Source organism: Elgaria multicarinata, chromosome 11 (genome assembly GCF_023053635.1).
Source record: "Elgaria multicarinata webbii isolate HBS135686 ecotype San Diego chromosome 11, rElgMul1.1.pri, whole genome shotgun sequence".
Taxonomy (NCBI): Eukaryota; Metazoa; Chordata; class Lepidosauria; order Squamata; family Anguidae; genus Elgaria; species Elgaria multicarinata.
In genome coordinates this window covers 22,576,854-22,599,270 of record NC_086181.1, presented here as the reverse complement: position 1 = coordinate 22,599,270, position 22,417 = coordinate 22,576,854, and the positions used below count along the sequence as shown (strand labels likewise).

The 22,417-nt window shown below is 41.1% G+C and overlaps 2 protein-coding genes across 2 annotated transcripts; one reads left to right on the top strand and one right to left on the bottom strand.

Moving 5' to 3' along the window:
* The first annotated feature begins 4,902 nt into the window (after positions 1-4,902).
* LOC134405473 (olfactory receptor 14C36-like) lies at positions 4,903-5,745 on the top strand. Its single transcript, XM_063136717.1, has one exon. The coding sequence runs from the start codon at positions 4,903-4,905 to the stop codon at positions 5,743-5,745; it is 843 nt and encodes a 280-aa protein (XP_062992787.1).
* A 973-nt stretch (positions 5,746-6,718) lies between these two features.
* On the bottom strand, positions 6,719-19,358 carry LOC134405472 (vomeronasal type-2 receptor 26-like). Its single transcript, XM_063136716.1, has 5 exons — positions 19,171-19,358; positions 15,407-15,698; positions 10,617-10,829; positions 9,602-9,728; positions 6,719-7,623 (listed from the first exon to the last, which is right to left on the bottom strand). Exons 1-5 carry the CDS (start codon positions 19,356-19,358, stop codon positions 6,719-6,721), a joined length of 1,725 nt encoding a protein of 574 aa, XP_062992786.1.
* Positions 19,359-22,417: the final 3,059 nt, after the last annotated feature.

The window sequence follows — 22,417 nt, the reverse complement described above, 5'->3', positions numbered from 1 at the left end:
AGTTTGAAAACTGTATATGGAGTGGGTCCCAACAGTTATCACTACTGTTATAAACTGTTTTAAAGCAGTAGTGTAGAACCTGCCTAACTCTTGTAAGTCATACATCAATCTCTCTCTCTCTCTCTCTCTCTCTCAGTTCAACAAAAGCTTGGCAAGATAAAAACCTTATTCTTGGGAAAATAATTTGACAATACTCTTATTGGTGGATAGATATCCCTGCTTTGTGAGAAAAGTGTAGACTTCTTTCAGACACATAGCAGGTTAGATGGGGACCCCTTTTTGGTGATAGTGCCCCAAATAATTGTGGTGTGTTTGTGTGAGGTCATTGCAACTATATGGGTATGGCCAATCCAGGAGGTCCTTTGCCAATTCCCTCCTAACATCAGTGGTTTTTTTGTGGGTCTGCTATCATTCCCTAAAGATGAAGGGAAATATTATGTCTATGGCAATGATGGTAAAGAATTGCATCAGCCTCTGAAATAAAGTTATATTTGCATTCATTTCATAAGGTGTGTATGTCTTTATCATCACTGCCCCCCTACTCCCAGTGGAAATAATTTGAAACACTTAAGGAAGTTTTCTCTAGGTCTTATAAAGGATGCAGCATGAGAAAAATAAACAATTGGAATACATTTGGATACAAAAACCTGGTGCTCTCCAGGTGTTTTGGACTTAAACTCTGATCAGCCCCAACCAGTATGTCCAACGGTCAGGAATTCTCAGAGTTGTAGTCCAAAAGGTCTAGAGGACACTGGTGTGTGTGTGTGTGTGTGTGTGTGTGTGTGTGTGTGTGTGTTGAAGGTTGTCTTTGAAGGTTGAAGGTTGTCCTTTGAAGGTGGTCTGATATTTTTGCTTTAGTTCTGGGTTGGCTGCTTAGCTCTTCAGGGAAAGAGGGAACTGATCTCAAAATAAGTCAGTTATCCTGTTCCATATATATATGTATGTCCCTTTCACTGCAACTTAATGTTGCCTCCAGGATACACCAGAAGAACCAAAAGAGTTGCATTAAAAATCTGAAATATAAACAATCTGAAGAAAGAAACAGGAAACGGACAATGTATACCAACTAGTTCTATTTACCTGTACTTTATTGAGTGAAAGGTAAAGAGCTGACAACTAGGGCAGCCTGATACTGAAGAGTCAGAGCAGAATTGCCCACATCTATCAGATGCAATCTGTGGGAAAATACGGTAAGAACTTTATCTGTACCTCAAATTCTATTGGAATATGTTCTCTTCAGGTCTTTATTAACCATTTTTGTCAGTTCTTTAATTTTTCTATTGCTTTATTTTTCCTCCCCAGTTTTCAATTTTTATTTGTATTGCTCTTATTTGTTTGTTACTAATGCTTTTATTATTGCTACTATTACATTTTTAATGATTAACTTTTGAATGTTAAGTTCAACACTACTATATTCAAATACTGTTAAATCCACATACAATGCACTCCTATTTTCAGTGTCTTTGCCCATAATATTGTATTCCTTTTTTTCATTGCAATAGCACACTGGCCCCATTCAGACAACATGCTAAACCATGCTGTTTAACCACAAAATGGTTACGGAATGCATCCCATTAACCATTTTGTGATTAAGCAGCATGGTTTAGCATGTTGTCTGAATGGGGGAATTGAGTGAATGTTTCTGCTCAGGTTTCCATTTAGATCTTATTCCTGAACAGTCTTTTCCAGACAAATTAGAACACATGTCTTGATGGATTACGTTCGATGTTAATCCAATATAAGTCCCATTCATTCCAGCGGTACTATTCTATGTAGGACTAAAAATGGATTCAACCCTATATGTGGAGTTGGGATGTTTGATCTCAGTTTACTTTGCTCATGACTACTGAAACTCTTTGTTTTGCCAGTTAACAAATTTGAAGTGATACTTTGATCACTTAGTGTCTGGGCACACATCCATTTTGGGTTGGATAAATAATATGTTTCTCAGGCAGGTGAGAGTGCTCAGTGGGCCCCAGTCTGTATTATTATTTAATACCCGCATCATCATCATCATCATCATCATCATCATCATCTTAAATATCCAGCATCTCTTTAAAAGGGTAGGTTTCTCTTTCTAAACTTCTATTTATGGAAAATACTGCTGAGGGAAGGTGTGTCAAAATGAAAAATGCAACAAAATATGGCATTATTTATCTATTTTATTTCATTTCTGTACCTCCCAATAGCTGAAGCTCTCTGGGTTTTTGGTTTTGGCAAATGAGTTATAGGAAGGTGGTTTCATACAGGTGGAAGTGAAGGAAGATGGTGTACATTAGTACACAGAATATACTACATATGCTATCTCCAGAGGCAGTATGCCAATGTACACCAGTTGACAGGTGACATGAGCAGGAACGTGCTCTTGCACTCATGTCCTACTTATAGGTTTACCATAGGCTAGTTGGCTACTGTGGGAACAGAATGCCAGACTAGATGGACCTTTGCTTTGATCCAGCATGTCTCTTCTTATGTTCTGATGTGTTCTCGAAATTAACAGTATCTTCTTGATTTACTGAAAAGCCAGAGGCAAATTTTGGAAGGGGTTCCAGCTCACTGGTAGAACATATGCTTTTCTAACAGAAGATCTCAGGTTTAGTCCCCAACATTTCCAAATAGGGCTTAGAAAGACTCCTATCTGAAACCCTGGAGAGAGTGCTAGTGAATATAGGCCAGGGTTAGGCAACCTGGAACTCTCCAGATGTTTTGGACAACAATTATCATAAACCCTAGGCAGCACTGCCAATGGTCAGAGATTCTGAGAGTTGTAGTTCAAAAGATCTGTGGGGTACCAGGTTGCCTTCCTCATGCTATAGTCAATACTAAACTAGATAGTTCAATTGTGTGTTTCAGTATAAGGCAGCTTTGTTTGGTTCTAAAGTCTGAGAAACTGCTGACAATTATTACTTTTAGGATGACATTTATTGTTCAAAATAATTAAAAACTGCTTTTAGGGCCATTCCTTCACAAAGTAACATATCCAAATTACATCAGAAAGATGTACAATTGCTATGAGAAAGCTGCTTTGAATCACAAAAGCCATTGAGGGACAGGCATCCTATCTGAAAGTTTTGAGACATATAACCTGAAGACTAAAGAGGTAAATTTAGAGTTTCATGATGTGTATTTTGAGTTAAGACCATAAGAAATGCCATACAGAATCAGACCATGGGTCCATCTAATCCAGCACTCTGTTCACACAGTGTTCAACCAGTTGTTGACTAGGGAACCATAAGTAGGACATGGCGCAACACCACCCTCCCACCCATATTCCCCAACAACTGGTGTATATAGGCTTACTGCCTCTGATCCTGGAGGTTGCACATAGCCATCAGGACTAGTAGCCATTGATAGCCTTCTCCTCCAGGAATTTATCCAACCTCCTTTTAGAGCCATCCAAATTGGTGGCCATCGCCATATCTTGTGGTAGTGAATTCCAGAATTCAACTATGCACTGTGTAAATAAGTACTTCCTTTTATCTGCCCTGAACCCTGGGTTCTAGTATTATGGGAGAGGGAGAAAAACGTCTCATGGTTATGATTTCATGTGCAGATGTGGAGCCAGACAGATATCCCCAGGACTATGATAGTTTAATTCATTTGAGACTTGCAGTTAAAAGTAAATCTCCTTTGAATTTCTAGAGATGAAATTAATTTATGTTCTTGTCTTGACATATTAACAGACAGGCAGAGAAAACATAGAAAATGCTTAGTTTAAAACCAGAATGTTCATATTATAAGTTTTTTTTATTACATTCATGCCCAATTCTTCCTCTAAACAGCTCAGAGTGGCTTACATATAAGGTTATTGGGTAATTGCCCATTCAAGTAATTTACATTTCCTGAATTGCTATCTTCTGGCTTTATCTTGGGCTTTCTCCTCTCTCATCTCACACTATTGCCCCGCTCGTGCTCTTCGCTCCTCTGATGCCATGTTTCTCGCCTGCCCAAGGGTCTCTACTTCCCTTGCTCGGCTTCGTCCATTTTCTTCTGCTGCCCCTTATGCCTGGAACGCTCTTCCAGAACATTTGAGAACTACAAGTTCAACCGCAGCTTTTAAAGCTCAGCTAAAAACTTTTCTTTTTCCTAAAGCTTTTAAAACTTGATTTTGTTCTGACTTTATACTGTTAGTTTTACCCTACCCAGTGCCGGTTTACCCTACCCTGTGCCTGTTTGCATTCTCTTCCCCTCCTTATTGTTTTATTATGCTTTTATTAGAATGTAAGCCTATGCGGCAGGGTCTTGCTATTTACTGTTTTACTCTGTACAGCACCATGTACATTGATGGTGCTATATAAATAAATAAATTAATTAATAATAATAATAATTTCCTGTCATTTTCTAGGTATCAAATAACAGAACTGGCATTACACAGAACTAGGCTGTGAGGGTTGCATAAGAAGTGTGAGTTGAACGCTGTTTTCCCACAAGGGATCTCTTGGATTCTCCTGCATGTTATAATCTGTGCCCCCCTCAAGTGACACTTGAGGATAAAAGGACCCTCTGCTATAATTTGGGATGGTGCATGAAGGAAATGCAATGGGATGGGGGAATTGACAGAATTTGAGGTGGTTGACTTGCATGACTGGAAGCACCTTGAGATTCATGAAAGAAATCTATCTATCTAAGACAAGAAGTATAACATCATGTAAAACATGTTCTGGAAAACTAAAATTATGCTATCATTCACTTTTAAAAAGTACTAACCAAACTAAAAAGTCTTACATAGAAATTCATGGAGAAATTGCAGGTGCATAAAATTTATAACACTTCCCCTCTTCCTGCAGTAGTCAAGATATTATAAATGCCATGTCTAACATAACTGCCATAGCAGATTTCGTACTTCTGGGATTTTCTCTGGGCAAAAAGTTTCAGATGTTACATTTTGTGATCTTCTTAGCAATGTACCTCGTTGTCTTGATGGGAAATCTTCTGCTCATTACTGTGGTAGCAGTCAACAGTAATCTTCACACCCCAATGTATTTCTTTCTTGTCAACTTATCCCTCATTGACCTTGGATCCACTTCTGTTATCATTCCCAAATCAATGGCCAATGCCCTCATGAACACAATGCAGATTTCATATGCTGAATGTGTTGCACAAATGCTTTTGTTTCTTTTCTTCCTGTCAACAAACACATTCATTCTCACTGTCTTGGCCTATGACCGATATGTTGCCATCTGTCACCCACTGCACTTTGCAACTATGATGAAAAGAACCAACTGCATCCAAATGGCTGGTGGGGCATGGTTGGCAGGATTTCTGAATGCTGCACTCCACACAGGTACCATTTTCTCACTGCCCTTCTGCTCCAATATCATCCATCAGTTCTTCTGTGATATCCCACATGTAATCAGGCTCTCTTGTTCTGATTCATACCTCAATGAAATGTGGAGTCTTGCCTTTAGTGTATGTTTAGGTGTCAGCTGCTTTGTATTTATTATCATGTCCTATGTGCGGATCTTTGCCACTGTGTTCAGAATGCCCTCCGTGGAGAGAAGACAAAAGGCCTTCTCCACTTGTATCCCCCACCTCATTGTTGTCTCCCTATTAATCGGCACTGTCCTCTTTACTTATCTTACGCCAAACTCTGCCTCTTCATACAATCTGGATCAAGCACTTGCTGTGTTATATACTGTGGTACCTCCAATGATGAACCCAGTAATCTACAGCATGAGGAACCAAGATGTCAAGGCTGCCTTGTGGAAGATGCTTGGTAGGGGGGCATCTTACCATAAAGAATAATAACATCCCCATTTGCTTATGTCCTCTTCTTCTTTCATCTCGTCTTGTGCTGCAGCTTAATTTTGAAAAGTTATTATATCAACATGTCATTACAGCTCTTCTCACACTATATTTTCTGTATTCTCTTTCCTGTAATAATGCAGTTCTTTGAATTGTTTATTTCAAAATGTCCTAGGTTTAATAGGCATATCTTATAAAAATGTTGTTTACATATTTTGTCTTATTGTTATCACTACAAACACCATTCCGTTCAGTCTGTTTTATGTGATATTAGATATTTCCCAGATTATAGGTTCATTTCATATGTTGAAAAATTATGATTTGTCACATATGTCAAATTAGATTTTTTCGTATCTAGACTTTATTATCGTATTTGAATTAACTTGTGAAATATAGTGACAAAACCACTCCTCACCAATCACCTGTGCAGTTGCTATAGAGAGAGGGGCTGGTTCACAACTTGATGATCAAAGGAGGAGATGGGAAGATAAGATACAGGTCCCTGTATTCTCCCTGTTCTAATTCAACGCTTAGAACAATGATGTAACTTTTGCGAAGAAAGATGCAAGCCCAGAGGCCAGTGATAGAGGCTTAGATTGCAAAAGCCCCTACAGCAACTAAGTATTTCCCCATGGTGCTCAGGTAACCTGGAATTAAGGGAACAGGCACTGCATAATACCATCAGCATGAAGGTGATCAGTTTGGCTTCAATGAAAGTGTTCAGCAACTTTCTGGCTAGTGAAGCCAGAAAAGCAATGCAACTGAAGACCTAGGGCATGCCTACACCAGCCATTTATCCCAGGATCTTCTCAGGATCATCCCTGTACATGCAAATGACACACAGGGGATCCCGGGAGCAGGCAGGGATGATCCCTCCATTTTCTTGGGATAACCCTTAGGTGTAGAAAGGGCCAGAGAAACAGATGCATGTTGGAAGAACAAACATATTCACATCTGAAAATTTAGGGAAAGTTTAATAATTCCTTTTATTTATCAACAACTTCCTAGAATTCAAGTCATCTCTTAGAACGATAATGTAACATTTTGGGAGAAAGATACAAGCCAAGAGGCCAGTGTTGGAGGCCAAGATGGCAAAAACCTCCACAGCAACTATGTATTTCCCCTTGGCGCTCAGGTAACCTGGAATAAAGGGGACCCAAACACTGCAAAATATCAGCATGCTAAAGGTAATCAGCTTAGCTTCGTTGAAAGTGTCAGGCAGTTTTCTGGCTAGGAAAGCCACAGTGAAGCTGATGAGGGCCAGACACCCAATGTAGCTGAGGACACAGTAGAACATGGCGATGGAACCTTCATTGCACTCCACTATGATCTGCCCAGTCTGTGAGTGCATGTCAACATCTGGGAATGGGGGTGAAGTTAGCAGCCATGCAATGCAAAGGCACATTTGGATGAGGGAACAGGAAAGAACAATGGAATTGGCCACTTTTTGCCCCAGCCATTTCCTCATCCTGTTGCCTGGCTTTGTGGCCAGGAAGGCCAGGATGACGATGATAGTTTTTGCCAACACACAAGAAATAGCAATGGAGAAAATGATGCCAAAAGCTGTTTGCCGGAGAAGACAGTTCACATCCCCAGGTTTGCCTATGAAGAGCAAGGAAGAAAAATAGCACAGCAGGATGGAGAGGAGAAGAATGCAGGTGAGATTGCGGTTGTTGGCTTTGACAAGGGAAGTATCCCAGTTCTTTAGAAAGGTTTGTATCACCAAACATGTAATCACAATAAAGAAAATAATGAGTGAAACTAAAATTATCCCCAAATCCTCTTGGTAAGATAGGAAAGTTATAACCTTGGGAATACATTGATCTTTGTTCTTGTTTGAATATTGATCTTCAGGGCATTGAGCACAATCATCTGCATCTGAAAATGATAAGCAGAGCAGTTCTGATAATATACATATTCTTGAATACATATGAAACTGGCATTGAGAATAATATGTTCATCTGACATTGAAACTGACATGTGAAACTGACATTGAGAATAATGCATTCATCTGTATTTTTATTATATTGGCCGTTAATACCTCCTTGAGGGAAGGAGTTTTCCTTGGTTCTCTTAAAGAGGCAATAGTGCAACCATTCAGAAGGAAATCTCTTGAAATATCTAATTGGCTTGATCCAGACTTCATCATACTTAGGGTAGACTGATAGAAATCAATCAGATATTAATCATGATTTCCTTCACATATCTCTTAACCCAAAGCCCTGTGTAAAGTTTTGCCGCAGCACCAACTTCTCATTATATGTCAACTCCAAGGGCATGTCTACACCAGTCTTTATCCCAGGGATCATCCCTGGATCATCCCTGTGCATCCACATGACACATGGTATCCTGTGACCAGGGAGGGATGATCCCTCTATTTCCTCAGGATATCTGGGAACACTTTTAGCCCGATTCTTTCCACAGTCTTGGGATCATCCCGAGACTGTGGGAGGTGTGTGTGTGCCCGTCCCGGCTTCGTCCTGCCTCTGTGCAAGTAAACGCGAGGAGGCGGGAACTGGGCATGAAGCTCCTCAGGTGCTCCATGCCCATCGGGGTGGGGGTGGGGAGTGTGTGTGTGTGTGTGTGTGTGTGTGTGTGTGTGTGTTTACTTAGAGTTTTGTTGGAGTGCAAGTGAGCTCATCTCTTTTTTTAAAAAAAGAAAAAAGAAAATGGCAGCCATGACATCCCTCCTTCCTCCTGGGATGTTGCACTCGTAGGTGGACAAAGGGGAAGATCTCACGAGCAGAATATTGCAAGATCCTCTCCCTTCCCTCCCAGAACGCTGGGAGGTGTCGCAAGGCCCCAAGCCTCCACCACCCACTGTTTCCCCAGGGAACTTTTTTCACTCTGTTTCCTGTGCCTTCTTCTGTCTCACTTCCTTCAGCCGCCCTGTCTTTGAATCATCCAGTCTATTTGCTTAGCAATCTCTGGTCACTTCACCCCCTTCCTGCTGACAGGATGAAACATATATTCTATGAGGATTGTCCACATCCAGCCAGTTTCATTTACCCTACCAAGAGTAAGTTTTCTGTCTGTTTTGATTTCCAGTTCCTTTGGAGCTGCTAGGCATGCCATTGAGAGACCTGTGTTATCTGTAACAGATGTATCTCCCCCACTGCTGACAAAATGTCTTCCCATGAAAGAGAAATGGATAGCTCTGCTTTAAAGGAGGCTTTATGACCATGCTAGAGCAAACGATCTTAACTGGAAATATGGCTATTAAGGTGCTATTAAGAAGCCAGGAAGAGCAAGGGACAAGCACACAAATTGGTAGTATTCGTACACATCCAAGAATCCTGTCCTATTATTATTATTATTATTATTATTATTATTATTATTATTATTATTATTATTATTATTTCTGGCTCATGTTTTTCCCCCCCTAGATGGACATGACGGGCTTTGCCAGATCATGCTATCTTTTACTGATTCAGGAATTTCCTGGCAATTGAGCATGTTTTAAGTATGACTACTTTCTGGATGTTGGTGTGGATGTATTTTGGTAGGCCCAGTTTCCCATATAGTTTTTGATGTGATGCCAGTGACTGATGTGACTAATAGATGTGACCGATGTGTCCTTTTCCTGTTGTTGTACTTCTTTAACTTCCATTGCCAGTGGTGTATGTTTTCCTTTCTTTTCCTCTTCCTTTTCTACAAATTATTATTATTATTATTATTATTATTATTATTCAGGAAATACAAAGTAGCAGTGTTTTTATCACTGCTATCAATAAAGTACTTAGGTTTACTGAGAACAGAAATCCATATCAATAGAAACCATATCAATAGTTTTATGTGTCAGGATAAATACTTCCTTGAGAAATATTCCCAGGCAAAACTGCATCCTGTCACTTACCCGTCTGGTTTGAAATCATGTCTTCTGGGCACTGAGTACAGCCATAGCAACAAATTGGTTTTCCCTCCTGAACTGCCTTTCTGCACCCAAGCTGGCAAGGTGGGACACACATAGACTGGGGAATTGTCTAAACAACAACAACAACAACAACAATGACAAAACAACAAAGCAAAACAGAAAAAGAATATGTAGAACCCATCTTTTGGCATTTGCCAGTACAGCCAGATTTATACTCAACATCCATATATCAACAACCATAGCTCGGCTTGAAATACTGACCCATATTCCTGTAAAGAGTTCTTAGAGATATGACTGACATCAAAATCCTTCAACTGTCTCTTAGAACTAAGGCCAATTGAGTTCATGGAACATATTCTCAGGTAAGTAGGTATAGGATTGCAACCTGAGTTTTATAATTTCATGGCTTCTGATATGAACATTATTGACTCATAATGCTTCTTGCAAAAATATAGACACAGCATTGTGACCCAATGCTCAGTTTTAAATCATAGCTCAGTTTTAAATCATAGCTGGGAAAGGACTTCTTATGAAAACCTCATGAATATGAGTCTTGAACGTGTGCCATTTTGGGAAAGGTAATCACCTTTTTTGGAATCTGTGCAGTTAGGTAGATGTGGCTTTAAGGGAGGTATATAAAAGAGATCTTGAGGCTAAAATGATCACGGCTGCTTGAAAAAACTCACCACAACTGAAGCTTTTTGGAAGACTGTCTTAGAAACTTATTCTAGTTTTACTCTCTATTCCTCAGGCAGCATGAACTTACTCATTTCTGTTTAGGAGTAATATTTATCAGTGGTGATATTATCAGTCTTTTAAAATGTAATTTTAATACTGCTTGTTGTGAAGGATTTGTTAATAGAAGCCCAGAGTTATGTGAAAGCATCCAAATTTTGGCATAGAAGATATTCTCACATTCTCCAAGAGCCATGCTACAACACCTGAGCATCACCTTTTCCAATGTTCTTTTATTTGAATATATGCAGTTTATTCTTACCTCTTTAAATTTACTATTCCACACAATGGCATTGTCCCTGAGAGAGAACTCTTTTGTTGATGAAATCTCTCCAATGTGGACTTTGTTGAAAGATTCATTGGGAAAAATGACCCAGTTGATGATCTCATACCCAGCTGAAAATTCCCCATTCACCAGCTGGATTTCATGCCCAATACCGTTGTTAAAGTTGATGTTTCTTAGGGTAGAATGGAGCTAGATTGGGAGAGAATACAACCAAGTTAGTCTTGTGCCAGAAATTTCTACCACATTTTTGACCATTCTCATTCAATTTGAGAGAAAAGAGGCTTCTTTCAAAAAGAAATACAAAGAAGAGGAACATTTCAGAGAAATGGCCATAAGGTGACCAAGGAGCGTGTGTGTGCATCTACTGCTTTTCATTGTACAGTCACCTCTCCTGCAACCTGTAATAGCTTTATCCCACGTACCTGTTTCCCTCAAATTATCCCCTACAGCGCTAAGCTGGCATTGTTGTTGTTGCTAAATCGCACCCTGGGCGGCAGCACTCCTAAGATCCTTTGCAAAGGATTTAAGGGGGGAAATGTAAAAAAAAATCATAAAAAATCAATTGATGACCCAATCCAATTCAAATTTGGTATGCTTAAAGCTCTCCTTAATATCTATTACTGTGCCAATTTTGATGTCTTTATCTTTAAAGCTTATGCAGATGTAAGCATTTGTTTAATTTTTCTTTAAACATATCAAATCCTTCTCCTGCACCCCAGTGGCCGCTCAGAAACTAACAAATTATTCGCTCGAAAACTACTAGCAAAATAGCTCAATTCTTTTCCCTTTATAGCACAATTAAAGCTGGATGCATGGGAGTACTTCACAGTAAAAGCAGATTATCAGCTGGAAAACTTCAGAGTACTTCACAGTAAAAGCAGATTATCAGCTGGAAAACTTCGGAGTCCTTTGCATGCAATTTGCAGTGATTATGCAGTATAATGCTGGTGTGATAAAGCTCTGAGCCTCCCGAGTTTACCACACTTCAATTAAAGCCCAGGGGAAGATGTCATAAGTGAACTCCTTCCCCATGGGGCATTTTCAAATCAGGAAGTACAGGGCAGCTAGGGAGGCTACAGCCCAATGGAGAGAAGCATAATAGAAAAAAGAAGGCACATGAGGTTAAATTGTAACATAAGCCAGACTTCTTATTACCTAAGACCAAGAAGCCCTTCATTTTCTGATAGAGGTGTCCAACCTCAGAAATCATCAGTAAGGGAGAAATCCCACAGTATAATTGAGCCTTCTCAGATCTTTTAGCCTCAGCAGTATGGCATAGATTTCCCTCATCTTCCTATCAGATTACCACCATACAAGATATTTACATCTCCGTGAATTGTGGTGTTTTTTTTAAAGGTTCTCTTGCAAGTTTTATGATGACCACAGCTTTTCAATCATCAAACATGCTGACAATCAAACTATGTATTAATATTAATTATATGGCTAGTAGCCGTATCAGGTTTTTAAAAAAAGATTTCTAAGCATGGAGAAGGGGTGGGGGATTTTCACTGGAGCTTCATCATGTGAGGTGGGGGATGTTCAAACTTTCCCTCCTCTGTCATGAGCCTGCTGAAAATCACTTGCACACATCCATGATGGGGTTAGCTATGAAAAAACAAAATCACTATGGCTCTAATGGGAACATTTTATACTAAGGCTAACTGTGGGGCTGTGTGGGGATTCACTGGGATCATGGTTGGAAAGGGAAGGGTTGGGCCTCCCCTGCCCACATATTATGATCTTAGTTGAAATGCAACTGCCCCATCTGCACATAGGGTTAGGTTTCTTAAATTCCCTGATAAGGCTATACAGTTAAATTAGAAGCCCATTGCAGTGATAGCTTTACCTGCCACGGTTGAACATTCAAATGTATGAATTTGCCTCTATTCATTGCTCTTTGTCTTGCCACATGTATAGTATGTAAAGTATGTGCTACAGCATACACAGAATTGTAGATAGTATAGCTCTCCCCGGTCATTTTCATCTCAAGCACATGTCCAGGCAGGCTTTCCAGGTTCTCTTCTCCTGTACATGTTCTGCAATCCAAACAAGCCTGATAGAATTCATCAGGAAGACGACAATGGAATGCATCTTGCCAGAACACAGAAAGAAAATGTATCAGTGACTTGTCTGGCTGTAAGGTCTGCAGAAACTCCTTGAAGGTTGGGATCTCCTTGGTGTGGACAAAGAATGACAAAGCACCATGGAAGGTTTTTGGAGAGAAACCGTAGCTACTTCCTGTATCAGTGAAATCCCACTGAGGTGGCATGATCCAAATCCTGCCTATATGGGCTTTTCGGAGATGTTCATTAATTTCCAAGACCATTGTTAAAACATGCAGAGACTGAGAAGTCCCACTGACAATAGTCACATTGACATCCATTGAATGAAGCATTGAATCTAACTGTTTAATCTTCTTGAAGCGAATAAATGCATACACATGATTGACTGGCAGAAGCCTTTCTGAGAAAGCAATGCAAATGTTCTTCTCAGTGAGCAGAGGTATCAGGATCTGCATAAAGTGTTCTCCATTATCATCATCTGAAACAATGAGGCCAATCCATGTCCATCTGAAATGCAGAAGTAACCAGACTATCCCCGTGTGTTGAATCATTTCCTGGGGTGCCATCCAGTACAAAAAAGGGAAGTGGGTTTCTCCACCCAGTGTAGTCTTAACTGGTCCATAAGTAAACTAATGGGACAAACGTGGCTTATGAGAGCTTGGAGGAGCAATTATTGCAAGTTCCATAAGTGATGTGTCTATCTAATAGGATTTGCAATACAATGTCCTCATCTTTCATTTTTAGATTATGTTTTTAACATTCAATGATCAAAAACAGTGTGAGCTAAAGACTGGTGTTATCTTTGATCTGAGATCAGAGGAAAATGTGGGGATCCTCCTGGGAGCTAAAAACTGGAGTTGGTTCAAGCTCCCCAAATTTAGAGAATTAGAAGCCAACACTGGTGTGTTAACAGGTGTGCCCACGATCAGTGATGGTGTTGTACAATGCCAAAAATTGTGCTTGCTTACATGCACCCAAACATTTCCTTGCTCTTTCAGTCCCAAATCCTGATTGGGAGGATGCACTGCCTGGGGCCAAGAAGATGTCCTGGTCCCTTGCTGTCTTTACAAAGCACCTCACTGTATTGCTAGAGAAATCTTCCTGTGGACTCCCTAATGCCATTTGTTGCTTACATCAGTAGCTCACATAAGTTAAAGCGTGAGAGATAAGAAATCTCCTTTGATGTAGTAGGGCTGGAGTGGTACTGCTCCCAAGGAGTATGATGCTTCTAGCTGTATTTCTTAGCATTAATGTGATTGATATGATGCCAGTAATGGCAAATGTCAAAGCAAGTTTGGAAAAGAAGTGGCACCAAGGAAAATTGCATCTTAGCTGTGTGAGATAGGATAAAGACTACATATTGATTTTGAGCAGGAATGAGTTGCTTCTTTATTTACATTCTAGTGCACTTCTAGACCAGTATCTCTTCTCTTTTAAAATGGGCTCACAGATATAGGTTATCAAGTTAGACAACTGACCTCTCAAACATTAGCCCTTCCATCTTCTTTTGTTGGGAGGATGTGGTTCCAGGCAAAGACATGCTGGTAGAAGGTGCTTCTGGGAAAATATTGTTCCCTGTTGGTAGAGCTCCTCTCCACCATAACAGGGATACCTCTGCCCCATCCTAAGGCTCTCCACACAGTGGAACTGGGAGTACATCTGGATCCAACTTTTTGATTGATACAGTTGTTAAGGAACCATGAAATCATCTAGCTCTTCCACCTGTTCAAAGTGTGCTCTCTTTACCAGTCATATTCACACACTGTGTAGACTACGCTAACCTCCTATAATTGATTTTTTTATATATATTAGGGCCATTTTAGGAGGTTTGCTGTGTGATTCCCCACCCTACCCTCCAATTTTGCTCCTTTTCCTACACATATGTTTGCTTAAAATATTATTCGTGTCTAGCCCACTAGGGAGAAGGCATGGGAAAGAAGATCTATATGAATCAGGCAGGTGAAAATCATTCCCCCCCCCAATCTTATTTTTACTTTTATTCTTACTGGACAGTATGTGTCTGTAAGTGTGTATGTAATTAGTAGAACTAGTACTGTTTTGCCCAAATCAGACAGGGATGGGCATCCTCCCCAACCCACAAGTGGTGTGTTTTTCAGGGCTGTGCTACTTACTTCACTTGAGAACGGGAAGAAGGAAGCAAGAAATTGGTATGACTTTGATAGCAGCAAATACTTTGGTTTTTCTTGTGCTTTCCCTTTTGAAATGCTACTTTTGACACCAGGTTCTTTTAAAAATACCCCCCACACACACACACACCTTTAAAAAAAAACCAAAAAAAAAAAAAAACCCTGCTACTTGAGTCTCAGCTTCCTATGAAATGATATGGGGAAATATTCTGTGCACTCAAGTAGTCTCATCAAAATTACCTGATTTGTTTCAAAGGTTTGGAGGAGAATTCCAAGTTAATCCGGGAAGAGCTTTTTGGAAGCCCTCCTAACTTGAATACACAGTGAATTATGGGTACTGTCCTGAGAGATATGTACCCTGAAATATGGTTCTAAGTAGATGTACATGAATCAAAACATAGAAAAATAGAAACAGCATCTTTCCAGTGCTCTAACTTAAGAGTCAAAACATATTGAAGTATTCCCCAAAGTGTCAATCTTAATTCAGAATAGAACAGAGTATAACTGAACAGTAGGATTATGCTATCCATACTTAAATTCAAGTGCAGTCACGTACCTGAGGTATTGTGTAGGGGTTCAAGATGGTGGCCATCTGCATGGAGTTTTCTACTGAGAGACCCCCAATGACAAACAACACATCTTTTGCCACATCACACTTGTAATTAGGGGCACTCATTTGCTGTGTGAATAATAGATCCAGCATAGTCTCATATGTGCTGCATGACTCAAATAGGTTGTCATAGGCTTGGAAGCCCAGAGAGAGATTGGGTAAGAGCTTGGGGTTCTTATTGATCTCATGGATGGCAAACATCAAGGAGAAGACATGTTGAACATTTTTAAGAACTGCACTGCAATGAGATAGACAGTGACAGTTAGAACTAGGGATGTGCTCCGCTCCGATTAGGAGCGTAGAAGCAGTAGCGGATTGGCCTGCTCCGCCTTACCCAGAGGCGGAGTAGGAGCGGACCGTGGACCCCCTAGAAGCAAGGCGAAGAGAAGCGACCATTTTTCGGAGCTCCGAGTTCAGGCGGAGCGCTCCGGTCGCCATCTTGAAAACATTTCGCCATAGGATTGCATTGCGGCAAATAATCGCGCATAACTACGTTGTTTTTGAAGCTATCGCTCTGGAAATTCTTGTGCTCAGAGAGTCGTGGACGGGGGTCATTTTGAGACCACTCTCACCTCTCTGCGTGCTGTGGTTCACGTGCAATATTTTTTTAAAAATCGGGTCAACCGCGCGGCTCAAACTGCGTTTCGGCTTTTCGCCCATAGGATTGCATTGAGGGAAAGAATCGGGGATAACTGGGGGGGGGTTTAAGCTATCGTTCTGAAAATTCTTGTGCACAGAGAGTCGTGGATGGGGGTCATTTTGAGACCACTCTCAACTTTCTGCATCGTACGGGTCGCGGGCTAGAAGTTTTTAAAAAATCGGCGGGAAAAATACCTTTTTCAAAGGGCTGAGGGGCAGAGTCAGCTCCCGGTCATGATGATCCCAAAGTTGGAGGAGGGCATAGGCAAAACAGGTAACTTGGGATTCTGGGAAACTTCTCTTTCTTCATCTGAACGGGCTTTTCCCCGTGTTTTTTTAACACAGTAGCCCCACCAAATGCACAAACACAACCTGAAATCATATACTAAGCCAAGAATAAGAGATAGAAACACAGCACTGCTCCCCACCCTAACCTTGGTGAACAACTGAATCGATGTGGTGCAAGGGGATGAGCTCCCCTAGGGCATCTCATCGTGGACGTGCCCCCACTCTCTCCTGCACTGGAAGGCCATAGAGCCTTCCAAAGAGAGTAAAACGGTGGAGCAATGCCTATCATGAGTTGAAGTGAATGGTCACTTTTCAGTGGTAGAGCAATGCCTGTTATGAGTTGAAGTGAGCGTTTTACTTCTTCTCAGAGCTGTTGGTGGCTGTCATTGTCTTGAACTGGCAGCTACTTCCCCCTCCCCCGGGCACGTCCCCCTATTGCTGGTAAAAGACAGATATAGCCTTTTTTTAAAAATTCTTCTTGCTGTTTATTGAGCAACACTGCTTCTTTTAATTCCACCCCTCCTTTGTTTATTGATTGATTTATTCCATTTTATATGCATTACTGGCTTATCCTTGGCTCACTTCCTTATGCCCCCAGAAATGCCAGCTGCATGCCTGCCTGCCTGCCCTCCCTCCTCCCCTGCCCACCTCGCAGGGATGTTGTGTGTGGGGTGCCCGATTTTCAAAAATTCGCCAAAAATCAGGGGATGATGGGATTGCTTTGAAACTTGGCATGCGTGTGTATATCCCCATGAGGTGTCATGGTGCCAAACATGAGGTTTCTAACTTGAACAGAAAAAAAGTTGTATAATTTTTTAGCTTTCAATGCAAGCCTATGGGGGGGGGAAACGGAGCTCCGGATCCGGATCCGGAGCTCCGGGCGGAGCGGAGCGGAAGGGGGCGGAGCGGGGGCGGGGCGGAGCGGCCCGATCCGAAAAATGGCGGATCTGCAAGTGAAGCGGAGCGGGGGGTCCGTGCACACCCCTAGTTAGAACAGGGATAACATCTAGTTCATAATCATTAGTGTCACACTTACAAAGGCTGATGAATTCATAATCTCTACCAGAATGAGAAACTGAGATTTAAGATTACAAAGGAACTAACTATGGAAGAGTATTTTGATGCTGCAGGTGTGTGTAGGGTTACCTGTTTAGATAGCCTGGACATGATCTAACCAAAATTAAATTGTCATATGTTGGGATTTATGTGTGGTTATACTGTGATGAATTTCAGTGATTTCTTGTGAAATCTATACTATTTTAATATGCTTTTGACTGTTGTACAATGTCTAGTAAAGTAGTTTTTTGAAGTGTTTAATAAATGTAATAAATAAAAGCATCCATCCTACACGGTACAGTTGGGATATTAATCTATTCATTCTTCTTCTTTTTTAAAAAATGAAAGAACAGAAACATGCTTTCAAATACATATGCATACACATTCTGACCTTAAAGTATAACTTCATAGCCTGTTGAAAACCTTGGAACAAACTGTGTTCAATCTTACTGGGAGGGCAATTTGTAAATATCAAATATTTCTCTAAATCCAAAAAGGGAATCTCTCTCTCTCTCTCTCTCTCTCTCTCTCTCTCACACACACACACACACACACACACACACACACACACCCCTCTCCAGAAAAGCAGCAAAGAGTCTTGTGGCATCTTAAAGACTGACAAATTTATAGAAGCATGGAATAGAGTCCATCACACAGCTAAGAATGTCATTCAGTATATTTTAATTTGAACATTCCAAAATTCACAAATTTGTTGACGAACAGGACAGAAAGAGCTTGATACATATTTTTTAAAATTAATGTGGAAGAAACCAAAACTGACAGATCAGCCCATCTGGTCCAAGGGCATTGATTGCTTAATCACTCAGAAGACTGGGCTTGAATCCTTGTATATTAAACTATGGCCATAGCTAGACGGGGCGAAATCCAGGGGGTGATCCCCAGGATCATCCCTGTGCATCCACATGATGCACAGGGGATCCTGGGATCAGGGAGGGATGATCCCCCCTTGCCCTGGGATCTCACCCTCCCCTTTAGCCCCAGTTTTTTCCGTGGTCTCAGGTTGAGCCTGAGACCCCGGAATGTGTGGCTGGGCACTGTGGGTTGACCCAGCTCCTCACGGTTCCTTGCGAGGAGCCATGAGCCATGCACAGGGTGCAGCACTCCTCAGAAGCGCTGCACCCATCGGGGGTAGGGTGGGGGTAGTGGGGAAAATAATTTAAATTTTAAAATCCTTACCTTTTGTACATGAGCGTTCGTGCAGTGCTACCCTTTTAATAAAAAAAATGGCGGGTGCAACACCTCTCCTTCTGAGGTCATCACACGTCGTGTGTAATCAGAGGAGGATCTCACGATAAACATATTGTGAGATCTTCCCTCCTCCGTCACGGGCTTACCGGTAGGTCTAGCTAAGGCTTATGTCTTTAGTGCTGCATTGGGGTTGCCTCCTCTTTTTTCTGACAGATTCCCCATCTTAAATAGCCACATGGCAGGCAGGTACAACATGGTCCTCTCTATGCTAGGGATAGGAGTACTTATGAATTTGGCCAGGGGAGAGGGTTTAGAATTTCTTTCAGTTCAATGGAGGTTTTCCTATTGGGTAGTATAGAAAAGTAGTAAATAAAGTTATTACGATCCTCAAATTTCATCCTAAATGGGATAGACAGATTTTGAAATTGAAAGGAAAACAAAAACCTGAATCTTGGAGAAACTGAAACGGACAGATCTGTTCATTGCTATTCACTACTATGAAAAAAAGAAGAACTTACCTATAAACTGCCTGTCTCCTAGTTGGAATTTTGGCAAAATTGTTTAGTACAGCTGCAGGATGTATTAGAGAAAAGACGCCACCAATGATGGCTCCTCCTGGCCTATACAATTTGTCTTGGATGGTACTATTAAAAGTATATTTGCCATTCAGGTTCTGAGACACAAGATGAGGGAATGAAAGCAACATCACTATTAACCACATGAGTATAAACAAGGGTCTATTCAGAGCACAGCTGAACACCTGCATTGCTAACCAGCCTCCCTGATGCAATCGTCTCCACAGCAGGCACCTTCTTACAATTACACACACAGAACCAAGAAAGAAACATAATTTCTATGAAGATTGGATGAATATAGCCCGACTCTTCTATGTGGCGAAATCCCAGCTCTAAGTGTCATTATATGACTTCAGCCCAGAAGTAAGCTCAAGATTTTACTAGTTACACTTTTAATCTTTGCTGTTTTTATTACTTAATCTACATGAACAGCAATTTTGGTAATTAGGGAGTAGATGAACAAATTGCCTTTCTGATGACATAGCTGTCTGTGTAAACTAGGGGAAAAAACATGTTTGTAACATTCCATTTCTCCTTTCTGCTCCTCGGTGTGTTGGTAATTGAAAAAGTTGATTCAAATTGCATGTTTTACAGCTGTGGTCCCAATCTTTTTGGGATAGTTGCCTAAGGTGACCATATGAAAAGGAGGTATAGGTAAGGACCTATGGAGTACAGTTCAAAATCCCTAAAATTCTAAAAACGCAAATTATCTTATGAAATGTTTTTATAGATTCAATGATGTATACTTAACAAATGTGTGCTTTCACAAACAGTCATAGTGACAAATCAACAATTACAATATCAAAAGTACAAAATCAAAGTTCCAATTGCACTAGCAGATCAAGCAATTATTATTATTATTATTATTATTATTATTATTATTATTATATTTATTTGTATCCCGCCTTTTGCCCAATGCTGGGCCTCAAGGCGCCCTTACAAAGTTTAAAACATACATGGGGGGGGGGGGAAACAAAACCATAAACGTTTAAAATACACAACAAAATTATAAGACATTAACATAGATGGAGGGCCAGATTATTCTCCAAAGGCCTGCTGGAACAAATTTTTTTTAGCCTGCTTCCGAACAATATCAAATCAAGATTATACATTCCGTTTCCAATCTTCCTCAGTTGTATATCACTGTCTGTATTTTAACAATCTTCCACAGTTGTATATCATTGCCTGTATTTTAGTTTGCCAGTCACTTGAGGCAGCCTGACGGGGGACAAGGCACTGAAATAACAACATACAATCTGAACATCACATAAATCACTGAATAGTATTTTAACCGTCCAATTTAAACAGAATAATTAACTTTCTGCTTGTGAATAGTGATGACAATTACTTTGTAGCAAATAGTCAAACTGTTATGTCCTTTACTGAACTATACTGAAAAATAAAAAACTCAATGGTATTTCTACTGTTTGTATTATAAAAAACTTACTATGAGGAGATTTTATAACTTCCAACTTGGTGAAATTCCCTCTTCATCACAACAGTTAAAGTGCAGGAGCTATACTAGAGTGACCAGATTTAAAAGAGGGCAGGGCACCTGCAGCTTTAACTATTGTGATGAAAAGGGAATTTCACCATGTTCTCCATATATACAAATGACACCTGCTGAAATTGTTTTTTCAATACAACTGTTAAAGATACAGGAGCCCTGTCCTCCTTTTCATATGGTCACCCTATAGTTGCCATATGAGGAATTTTTGAGACAATGGCATGGGTACTTTCACAAAATTGCAGCCATGGTGGGAGACTTACACATTTACAAAATGGCTACCACTGTGGGTGTGGTGAGATACAATACACCAGTTCATAGAAAACAGACAGGTAAGGCTAAAAGAAAAGTACCTTTCCCAAGGACAAGGCATAAATGTAGTCTCAGCTCACACATACAGTCAAGACACGGCCTCACACCACCACATGCAAAAATAAGCAAGCAAACAAACATCATAAAAATAGCCCAGGCAAAGCACACAACTCCAGTTAAAACATACACTGCACACAGAAATCCCCACCCCCAGAAAGATACACATTGCGACAATATCCCTCCATGTCAAACCCAGGCAAAACACACATACAAACAATAAATCCAGTTAAATACATGCATATGCAGCTACAGAAATTCAGGTAAAACACAGCACAAGAAAAAAACACATTTGGTCATTCCCCGCCAACCAACCTAATTCCCCCTAGAGAGGTGGGGTGGTGTAGTGGCTAGAGTGTTGGGGCCTTGCTAGACAGAAGTTTAGCTCGGTGCTCGCCCCGGGCTCGCCCCTGTGCATCCAAATGATGCACAGGGGATCCCAGGGTCAGGCAGGAGTGAAACCTTCCTGGACGCAGGGTAAGTGAAACCCCATTTAGTCCATTTTTTCTCTGGCTCAGCCCGAGACTGCGGGGGTGTAGCCCATTCCGCTGGTGTTCCTGGCTACCGCACTTACACACGAGTAGCTGGGAACAGCGGCGGATGGGCTGCAGCGCTCCCATCATCACCGATGTCCCCCGGCCTGGGGGATATCGGCGGCGGCCATCACAGCCCGGGGGACATTGGTGGAGGGGGGAAATGGAGGCTAGGGACATGGAGGGTGCGATTGGCGGCTGGTGACATGGGGGGGCAGGAATTGGCGGCCGGTGACATGGGGGGGTGAGAATCGGTGGCTGGCGACATGGGGGGGAGAATCGGCAGCTGGCGACATGGGGGGGGAGGAATCGGCTTTCCTGGGCAGAGAGCCCCACCCTGGCCTCAAGATTCATCGTTTAATGACGTCTGCCTCCCATGTGTCTCCTGCTCCTTCTTGCATTCTTTCCATTACAAAATAGGAAACCTTTAAATCTGACTTTTTCATTTTGAAATGAAATGTTCAATTCACAGTACTCATCCTGGGCAGAGAACCCCACCTTGGCCTCAAGATTCACCTTTGAATTGGTTCTGACACTGAGCTGACACACTGCATTGTTGTTGAGATAGTCCTTTGTCAATTACTATCCCTAAACCACAATTGCTGGAATGAACAAAGGCTTTGAGGCTCCTGGGATACTTCTGTCACTGGTCTCCTCAAGTTACCAAAAGAGATACATTTGTTTAGTTTCTATTTTATTTCTACCCTGCCTTTCTACTAAAAAAAAATGGTACTCAAGGTAGCTAGTTAGATGGATAAGCCTCTCTGTACCATTCTGGTGC